Source organism: Pseudonaja textilis, chromosome 2 (genome assembly GCF_049901715.1).
Source record: "Pseudonaja textilis isolate UNSWEBS1 chromosome 2, rPseTex1.2, whole genome shotgun sequence".
Lineage (NCBI taxonomy): Eukaryota > Metazoa > Chordata > Lepidosauria > Squamata > Elapidae > Pseudonaja > Pseudonaja textilis.
The window spans coordinates 110,123,506-110,133,267 of record NC_141991.1 but is presented as its reverse complement, the minus strand read 5'-3'; the positions used below and the strand labels follow the sequence as shown (position 1 = coordinate 110,133,267).

General features: G+C 36.3%; 2 protein-coding genes across 4 annotated transcripts; one reads left to right on the top strand and one right to left on the bottom strand.

The window, feature by feature from the left end:
- Positions 1 to 1,009: 1,009 nt before the first annotated feature.
- Positions 1,010 to 6,119, bottom strand: ALYREF (Aly/REF export factor). The gene is made up of 6 exons (XM_026701851.2): positions 5,849 to 6,119; positions 5,455 to 5,586; positions 4,150 to 4,297; positions 3,758 to 3,821; positions 2,677 to 2,848; positions 1,010 to 1,773 (listed from the first exon to the last, which is right to left on the bottom strand). Exons 1-6 carry the CDS (start codon positions 6,074 to 6,076, stop codon positions 1,759 to 1,761), a joined length of 759 nt encoding a protein of 252 aa, XP_026557636.2. The 5' UTR covers positions 6,077 to 6,119; the 3' UTR covers positions 1,010 to 1,758.
- Positions 6,120 to 6,147: 28 nt separating this feature from the next.
- ANAPC11 (anaphase promoting complex subunit 11) lies at positions 6,148 to 9,146 on the top strand. 3 transcript variants are annotated; one of them, XM_026701853.2, is made up of 3 exons: positions 6,148 to 6,267; positions 8,266 to 8,404; positions 8,486 to 9,146. In XM_026701853.2, the coding sequence occupies exons 2-3, from the start codon at positions 8,296 to 8,298 to the stop codon at positions 8,629 to 8,631; spliced, it is 255 nt and encodes an 84-aa protein (XP_026557638.1). In that variant the 5' UTR covers positions 6,148 to 6,267; positions 8,266 to 8,295; the 3' UTR covers positions 8,632 to 9,146. The 3 variants fall into 3 exon arrangements, with proteins under 3 accessions (XP_026557638.1, XP_087779100.1, XP_026557639.1); XM_087922974.1 differs by having other exon boundaries at positions 6,156 to 6,294; XM_026701854.2 differs by lacking the exon at positions 6,148 to 6,267 and adding an exon at positions 6,382 to 6,487.
- Positions 9,147 to 9,762: the final 616 nt, after the last annotated feature.

Here is a 9,762-nt window from a genome sequence, read left to right as displayed (position 1 = left end):
GCTTTTTCAGTTTTTCCAAATATTGATATCCTATTACAAACAAATTCCTGAAATATGTCTTTTTCACTGCCCGAGCAAAATATCCGCAGATCAATATTAAACACGACTAACATAAAAATTGCAATAGTATTTCAAAAACAAGAACAAAGATTAAGTTAGTTATTGAGAACTATAGTTCAATAACACTGAAGGATTTTGTTTCTCTTCACATTATGCCATAGTAAATTACCCATTTCAAGTCTATGAATTAATTTTTATAGCTTTGATATACATTAGAACAGCTCTTGCTTAAACCAATATTTCCTACTAATCCAGTGTATCTGCACAATTATGAAGTGTATTGCCTCAATATACAAAACTATGAATACTCTTCAATTGTATGGATGTTGATGAAATTAAGTACAAATGGTAGTGTTTCCACTTTATATTAATGCATTTGTTCACTATCTTGTCCATACCCAGTCATCTTTTAAGTGTATCTTTTATCATTATATCTTAATGAATGTACGGTATTTGCATCTGAACGTTTTTCCCAAATATTGTTACACTTACGTAGTGTCATCTATTACTATTTTCCAACATCTAGCACTTATATACTTGTTTCATTGCTATGTAGAAGTATTTTTTCTGTTAAATAATATCAAGAATCTTCCTTTGGCTGTTACTACTGCATAACTTTGGTATCCTGCTATATCCACTTTTTCAAATTATTGATGCATTCTAATTTCAGCATTAGGATATTCTGATGTTGAAGAGGCAATGTACCAATAATCAGACAGGCATTAATGTTTTTTAGAACATGTTGAGGATTCTAGAAAAGAGGTCTCTTGGTTACCCCTTCGGTATCTCACCCGCCAAAGATGAACGTTTTCACATTAGTCTGATATTTACTCTATCGCACACCAGTTAAGAAGATCTAGAAATAGTCTTAATCCGTTATATAATAATTTTAAGCATAGACCATTACAAATCTCTTTAGATTTACTTGAAATAAGAATTCAATAGGGAATTACAAGTTGAAAGACTAAATCTTTACTTGGCATGTTGGTGTCACTGAATTTTCACAGCAACTATTTTACAGTAAAAATACTGAGGTGGGACCAGCACTGAACTTTGGAATCAAGTGTTAAATACAAAACAACTTTAACAAGAAATTTACTCCCTCCCCATGACCTCCAAAGTCAGCTTTACCAGGGAACATCATCTCCCTGAAACAGTAGTCACAATGGTGGCTTTCGCACAACTGAAGAGTTAGCACATAGAAGATGGTGGGATGCAGAATTTACAAACTCCTTCTGAAGCAGAGTGGAGGAGGGAGACCTGAGAGAACAGAATCCCTCCTCATGGGAAGGGCAATCAGCACCAACTATTTAACTGGGGGTTAGCAGGCAGTCTGCTTTCCCCTATTCTTTGCTTTTGCAGCCCCAAGGCTAGGCTCCAGCTGCAATATGAAGCAGACATTTACAGCTCTAGACACATTTCTATTTTATTATTGCCAAAGTGAAAAAGCCACTTTGGCCCAACAGGCAACCAGTAAAATTTTCCCCAAAAATAACTCGGTACAAAACAGATCTGTTTCAGAATTTAAAAAAAAGAAAGAAACCTTTACATGAGTTTAAAACCTATTTCAAAACGTAAAAGTAAAACAAATTCCATTCTTGATATTAGTAGCCGCCGCTATACACCCTTTCCCTCCCACTAGGGAGCATGGAATGAGATGTCTGCAGTCTTTTCCATGCACGTGACGCATCATTAGATTTAACTGGTATCCATCTAGAAAGAAAGGAAAAGACAATTACTTGGCTGTAAACAATAACTAAAAACCAAAGAAAGCAACAGGGTAAACTGATTCTTTAGTGGCAGAGATAACTCTGATATTACATACTTTGCCATGAATTATTTCAAGGCAGATTCACATTCAGGAAAAGATTTTTTCACAACTATTTCAAATTCAGCTTTAAAGTATTTGGAAAAGCACAATCCCCAAATTCTAGATTTTCACGAGAAAAGTCATTTTAAAAGATGGAGTTCTTTTTATGTATGCATAAATATCTAAACCTATCTCAATTTAAATACAGACTTGCTGAACAAATTTCATACATGTTAATTTTCAGGGATGATCCTTCAGTAGCACTGGAGATAACTTATTATCTACACGGACATGTAATAGATCATGATTTTGATTCTATGTGTTTCACTAGTGCCATGGCCTTATAGATAATAATGTATGGTTTATGCATTTATGTGCGCACATAGAAATAAAATTCTAGTTCCAAATAATATTTGAACATTATAAAATTTAGTTTACCCAATCTGATCCGAGCAGAATAGCAATTTAAAAAGCAAAATACGTCTAGATAGATACATTCATGAAAAATGTACTTTAGAATTGCTATTATAGAACTTGATTTTCTTTTGTGGTTCAACACATGTTCCACCATGTTAATTTCAATGAGCATAAACATGATCAGATAATCATACTAGAATCATAATTAGTGTTGTCAAGACTTTCACATTAGTGTAGTTTTCTTAACCAGGAGCATGCAAACAACTGAAAACTAACATACCCATTAACTATTTAACATAAAAAATTGCTGCAAAGTTATGGGAGCTGTACACGGCAAACCATTCATCAAGACAACATTCTGCTTCAATCTTATTTAATACATTACTTACCCTAGCATTATAAGCATCCAACTGTGCATCCAATTCTTCTGCAGAGAGCTGCTGTTTGGAACTCCTACCAGCACCTCTGCCTCTGCCTCTATTGCCACGACTGCCTCGTCTGTTGCCACCGCCAAAGCCACCTGAGCCACCACGGTTTCTTGTCATACCACCTCTACTTACACTAATAGCAAAAGAGATACTGAATTAGAGGTGCTTAGTCATACATAAGCAAAAATGCAAAGTACATCAGTCTAGAAGCTAATGTAAAAGTAAGCACTATAACAGAACATGATCAACAAACCACAAAAAATCACTGTATCTGATGTCTTTTACAAACTGGAGGCCCTTTGATTACAATTACTTTAGAAAAATACAGAATTTCTCTAGCCTCTATTTTAGGTACCAGAGTACGTAATACACAATAGGCCTACTTTGGTTTATGACAAAAATCAATTCACAGTATGTTGGAATCTAAACTCTGAAATAGAAAATCTTTTTGCTGGATAGCAGGGTTGCAAATGAAGTATATAATAAGATCAAATACCAATTTTGGCTATTTGAGGAATTGCATTGTAACTTATTTGAAAAATGATACAAAGTGACACTACCCCCATTTCAATTTTTTTCTGGAACCATGACTAATAAATTACCAAGAAATTTGGTCTGATCATTCTTTATAAATTTATTTTTTCACTTTTTCTAAAGTTAGACAACTAATTTAAAGGAAAACAAATCAATTATACTATAACATGCAAATATATATGTATACAAAATGGTTACACAGTATATTGAGTGAGGAATAACCACATTGTAAAGTGTTTTTCCTTTATTTTTTCCCCTTACATACAAATAACTGTGGTCAACATAACATGTTAGCTACCCTAATCTGTTGTGCAAGCTCTGTTTAAGTATTATTACATCACTTTTTAAGTTAAAAATTCAACTTCAAGTTTTCTGTACGAATCCAGCAGACTCCATTACTCTCTGTAATAATAATATACAGATGCCATCACAAAATCCTGAAAACTATAGGCTACAGCATAATCTATCTTAACTAAAGAAATGAACATTAAGGTAAGTTTTTTTTAACCTCTGTATTGGTCTCCTCTGTGTATCTATCTGTGATGTAACCAGCTGAATGTTCATGGGACGTCCTAAGAATAATAAAAAGAATGTACATGATTACCAATAACAACTTAAAATAAGTCTAGCAGCAAAAATGCCAATAATGTTCAGGGAAATATGGCTTTCCCTCTTCTAGCAGACATAGATTACTATGCTGGGCACATGGAGGAAGAATGGAGTTCTGAACATCCTCTACCAGTCCACTACTTCATTACACTGTATTCCATGTACTTGCACTAAAGTAGTTCCTTGTCACCTAAGGAGAATGCTTATGTACAAGTAGCTGGTTTATTACCCAAAACAGATCACCTCTCAACTTTGTGTAACACCCGATATGATAAGCAAGTACATACATACCATCCAAGGGAACGCAATTGTATTGCTTCATGGCCTTCAAAGCATCAGCCTTCCTCTCAAAATGAACATCTGCAGTACCTAGACTACGTCCAGAACGATCATAGTGTACTGCTGCCTTCTTCAGTGTCCCAAATTCTGCAAAAAGCTCCTGAAAAAATGGAAAGGCAAAGTCAATGTATCTGAGAATTATAAGAGGGTCTTTTAAGTTTATCCAGAGAGCCTAGAAATGTGTAATAGAGGACAGTATATCCCTATGCATGTCATGTTAAAGTTGACTTTTTTTCTGCTTCAACTGATATTTAAAGATTAATGTTTTATCATCTCCCAATCAATCTATTTTCTATACCCGCCACCTCAATCAAGTAACTCTGGGCAACAATGCTAAAACAATTAAAACCAGTACTGGCTGAGAAAATTATAAATACAATAAATCAGTGTATTTATAGCCAATGAGGCTAATAATTTTAGAACATTAAAAACTGCTCATAATATTCATGCCATTTATATCTATGTTCTTCCAAAGGAGATAAAGATGGCTTATTTTCAAAATCTATTTTGTACATGTTTCAATTCTATGAGGATGGACTAAGTTGTAATGGCTGACCTTTGTAAGCCTGACCGTCTAATTACAATCTAATATGGATTTGAACCTGAACCAGCCAATATTTGAATAGTTTCTCAACCTTGCTAACTTTGAGATATGTGGAATTCAACTCCCAGAATTCCCCAGCCAGCATCAAAATTGCCAAGGTTGAGAAACACTATTCTAATCACTACAATATATCAGTCTCCTAGCATTCTTTTTGTCCTAGGATCCCATCTAGATAGCAGTAACACTACATCGATAGTTTTTCAATGAAGAACTGAAGCTTCATCTGAATTAAGATTCAAGCTATATTTTCCTAGCTTCAAGATCAAGCCAACAGATCTCTTCAACAATATCAATAGGCCATCCAGGATAAAAGTTCCATTAATAGATGAAACATTTGTACTACCAGAAAGTTCAAATGTACCTGAAAGTTGGTTTGCAATAAAGCAGCACTGCATGAAAGTTTTATAACAAAATGGCACTAAAAGCATATGCTATCACTTTCAAAATATAGCATATCAATGTTGAATATTATGGCTAATATATGTTACAGGCTGATGCTAGAATCAATTCTCTGCCATAAAAGAAATCCTTTCAGGAAGACTTTAGTAGAACTAAAATGTTTGTCTTCAATACTAGTGTAGTATTGTCGGAAAATAAATGAAAACTGATAAATTTACGCACTATCCAAGACTCTTTACTAAGAGCAAACATACCTGTATATCTGCATCCGAAACCCCAAAATCCAGATTAGACACCAGGAGTTTTCCACCCGTTTCCACGCCAGCGCCAGGGCCAAAGCAACTCTCGAACAAATCATGCTGCCACTTTTCAGGGAGTTGTTTTGGCTGTGAAGAGAACGAGTTTCAATCAGTACAGCCCGATCTTTTCTATTCGGTTCAATATTTTCATTTCCTTTCGCTTTCCAAATTTTATGATCTAAGACGAAACCTAAATACACCAAGATACTGAACCAGCCCCGCAAATCCCAACAGAGAGCGTCCCTCCCTAAAGGCGCCGGAGAATCCCGTTGCACGCTGCTTCCCCGATAACTTTAAAAGGCCGCTACTCCGTCTCGACGAGGCCTATAACTCGATGGGAGAACTTTACCCGGCTGTAGGGCGCAGGCCTGTTCCTGCCGCCTCCCCGGGACAGAGCGGCTCTGTTCCGGACGGGGCCGCCTGCGCGTCCAGCTCCTCCTCGCCCAGCTCCTCCTCCACCTCGACTTGTAGCTCCTCTTCCCCGGCCTCGACCACCGCCGGCTCGGCCACCTCCGCCTCGCTGACTCCTGTTCAGCTTGATAATGTCGTCCAAAGACATATCCATTTTGTCGCCCATGATGGCGGCTCCCTCCGGCTCCTGGGCCTACACTTCCGGCCGCGCTATACCGGGGACCGGAAACGGATGAGGCTGGATTTAAGAAATGGAGGGGTGGAAAGAGCGTCAGCGGACAAGCTTGGTTTCCTGAAAGAAATAAAAGTCTGCCTTCCCTTGGCCAGGCTTTATAGGAGCGGGCCCTGCAAAAAGAAGTAGGGGTGGCTAGAGAGGGCGTGGGGGTAAGGTTGGGAAGAGCTGAGTTTGGGCGCGAAGGTTGGTGCGGGGGGCGGGACGACAATAAAAGGGGTGGGGCGGTGGGTGGAGCTCTCTTTTAGCCGTTGGCTATTTTGGGGAGGGGGAGGAGGAAGGCGGACGGCGGTCATAGCGGCCTCTTTATTGCTATCACCTTTTGCGAATTTACAACTTAATTAGGTAAACCCCGGAATGAGCGTGGTCGTGCGAACTCAGCTAGTGTGTCCTGTTTTGACTTCCCGATGCTTTTCTCTCAATCCGCCTGTCTTCAGCCCGCTGGCAGAGCTGCATTTTTGTGTCTATCTGTTGCCTCCCCGTTTTTCCTAGTGCCGTAATATAAAGCGTTATAATAAACAAAGACAATAGGATGATAATAGCAAGGCAATGCCAAGGAAATATTATTCAGTTTTGAAATTGCCCAGAATGTTTCATTTGACTAAATAGGAGAAAGCAAAGACAAAAATGAATTCTGCCCCTTTCCCCGAAGGTGGGCTTTAATTAAACAATCTTGGTTATAAGTTTGCAATACTAGAGCAAATAAAGAAAATAATATATATTATAGTGAGGCGAATTTTGAAAGTTGACTTTTCTTTGCAACGAGACAAATTCTTATTAAATTTACTAAACTTCTTTCTTCAAAGTGTGCAGAACTAATTTTATGCTAATTGTATAAGAAAAAGTGTGGTCCTTTGCTTAAAGAATTTCTAATTAAAGTTCTAGGGCTATATTTTAAAGTCAAAAATAATCACTCATTTACAAGATAAAATTGGTTTAAATAGAAATTTTCTTAAATTATCATTTTACTTTGTAGATTTGTACCACATCCTATGTTTGTTTCTTTTTTAATGTTTACAGTATAGAGTTTATATTTCAATTTTATAAGAAATTACTTTTCCATTGTGACCTAATCAATTATAGCCTATAAATTTAGTTAGTGGCTTATACTGTGTTAACCTTGTACTTTTAGTTTGAATTTTAATTAGGATTTTTGAGTTTCCTTTAGTAAATGATGTCATAACTTTATCATTAACTCACCATATTTTTCACTATATAGTGAAAAAGTAACCTCTATTACATTTTAGATTCCATGATTATTTTTGTTCTATGGTTATATATATATTTATTCTTATGTGCATTTCATGTTTCATGGGTTATACTCTTTTCTAAAATGTTTAATACAATTTTAAAGAATTTAATACTAAAGCAACTTTATTTTTTATTCACCTATGCTAGTTTCTTAATTAAACATCCAGTTTCAAACAAAAAGAGGGGTGAACGTTAAAAGCATTTTGCAAGGTAGATTTCTTATTTTAATTTTCCCTCCAGAATACTCATAGAAGGCTTGTAGGGAATCAAGCTTCAGTTGTATCTTATTTAGCAACCTTTTAAGATATTTTTTCTCCTGAACCTATAAAAGAGGTTGCTCTTCGGTATTTGAAATGTTGTTTTATGGAATCTAAGAATTGTCTCAGAAACTTCTGCTAAGTGAGAGCCAGTCTACATCTTCTAATTTGTAAATGCAATAGACAAAAGAGACAATAAAAAAGGAAACAAAAAGACCAAAACACTTCCTCATGAGCAATCAACATCCAGATAAGCAGAGATTAATACCAGGATTAGTAGCCAACAATCAAACTGTAAACAATATCCCACTAACTAGCAAGAAGAAAAAAACTCCCACCAATACTGACGGGGCAAACCACTCTAAATAGAATTGCAAACCCTGTTTCTTCTGTCTGACACTGAAAATGTTCCCTAGCTGAGTAATGAAGCTTCTGCAAGAAAATAACCAAGGAATACCAAGTTTTAACTGTAAGCAAAAAAGATGGTACAGAGCCTCTTATAAGCTATGAAGCTGTGTGTAAAATATGCTATTTTAAACATTTTTTTATATTTAAAGGAAATGTATAAAAAGCAACAAAAGAAGTTGCAGTTAACATTTTTCCCCTCCCCTTCAGATACTATTCTGACTTAGTAGACTGAATACAATGAAGGTGAAAATCAAGAGCTGGCATGGAGTTGCTTCCTGGCTCTGGGTTGCTAATGATGAGAACTGTGGCATTTGTCGAATGGCTTTTAACGGATGCTGCCCTGACTGTAAGTATTAATCTTAATTTTTTTTGTCCTCTTGAGCTGAGTATTCCTTTGATTTTGCCCTATTAACATTTGTGTTTTCAGGTAAGGTGCCTGGAGATGATTGTCCTCTTGTGTGGGGACAGTGTTCACACTGTTTCCACATGCACTGCATACTGAAGTGGCTTAATTCTCAACAAGTTCAACAGCACTGTCCAATGTGCCGCCAGGAGTGGAAGTTCAAAGAGTGACTCTAGCAAGATTTCTCCCCCAGCTTCCTTTGGATCTCATGGATTCACAAAGCTTGTTGAGATTTATCCCTTTGTGTCCCCTGAATATTATACATAGGTTCTGTATTGCCAGAATTACTAATATCAGTACAGAATCAAGGAGAAGAAAACTGTTATTGTATATTACGGTATTTTCTCAATGCCATCATCTTATATACAGATTTCCCAATGTATGGTACCACACCAGCTGAGCTCTCAAAGTCTATAAAATGTGAAGAAAGTGATGACTTTGTTGGTATGAAGGCAACAAGTAAGCAAACCTCCAGTTTCAATTTTAGTAGTTAATTTAAATGAAATAGGATTATTTGTGTAAGATAGGTGTAAGATAGTTGTATTTTTATTAAGACTATTGTTTTAAATACTGTTGTAAAATATGTACTTTCAACTTCAATGTAAAACACCCAAACCTCACTTTTTGTGATGTGTATTACTGATGCCTTGCTTTAGTATACAAATAAAAATTCTTGATTTCTTGATCCTTTGTAGTTTTAGGCTCAATTTTAACTTAATAATATGGGCCTGACTTGTTCAAAACAGAGAAAACAGTTCTACTAATATAAACTTCTGATTTAGATCTAAAAGTTGACAAGGAGTCCATAGCTCAAGCACTCCAGAGGGTTAATGTCATTGCCCAGAAGATCATTGGTTGCCCTCTCCCCTCTTTGGAAGAGCTTTATAGCTCCTGCTGTCTTAAGAAAGTTCAAAATATTCTCAAAGATCCATCTCATCCTGGGAACCCTTTTTTTTTTAACTATTACCATCTGGCAGACGGTACAGAATATTAAAAACAAGCACAAATAGTCTGAAAAACAGCTTCTATCCCAGGGCAGTAGCTCTTTTGAATTCTACTGTATAGTGCAGTGTTAGTGTGGTGTTGCGGGTTTTCGGTTCAATGTGTGGAGTGTGAAGGATATGTGTTTGTGTTTATTTTCATGGTCATGATGTGCACTGAAGATGGTGTTTGATTTTGTTGTACGAGGTGCAATGACAATAAAGTAAACTAAAATGTAACATATTACACTGGTATGAACATGTTGCATATTGCGCTGGCCCTGCAAGTCTATCATATTAAACCTAATTGTGATTATGTTG

Excerpts from the sequence above, each read along its gene's own strand:
- ALYREF (XM_026701851.2), bottom strand. The coding sequence starts at position 6,076 with ATGGGCGACAAAATGGATATGTCTTTGGACGACATTATCAAGCTGAAC. Across the intron at positions 5,587-5,848 it reads GGCCTGCGCCCTACAGCCGG|CCAAAACAACTCCCTGAAAA; the intron begins GTAAAGTTCTCC and ends TTCTCTTCACAG. Across the intron at positions 2,849-3,757 it reads CAGAGGAGACCAATACAGAG|TGTAAGTAGAGGTGGTATGA; the intron begins GTTAAAAAAAAC and ends TTTTGCTATTAG.
- ANAPC11 (XM_026701853.2), top strand. The coding sequence starts at position 8,296 with ATGAAGGTGAAAATCAAGAGCTGGCATGGAGTTGCTTCCTGGCTCTGG. Across the intron at positions 8,405-8,485 it reads TAACGGATGCTGCCCTGACT|GTAAGGTGCCTGGAGATGAT; the intron begins GTAAGTATTAAT and ends TTGTGTTTTCAG.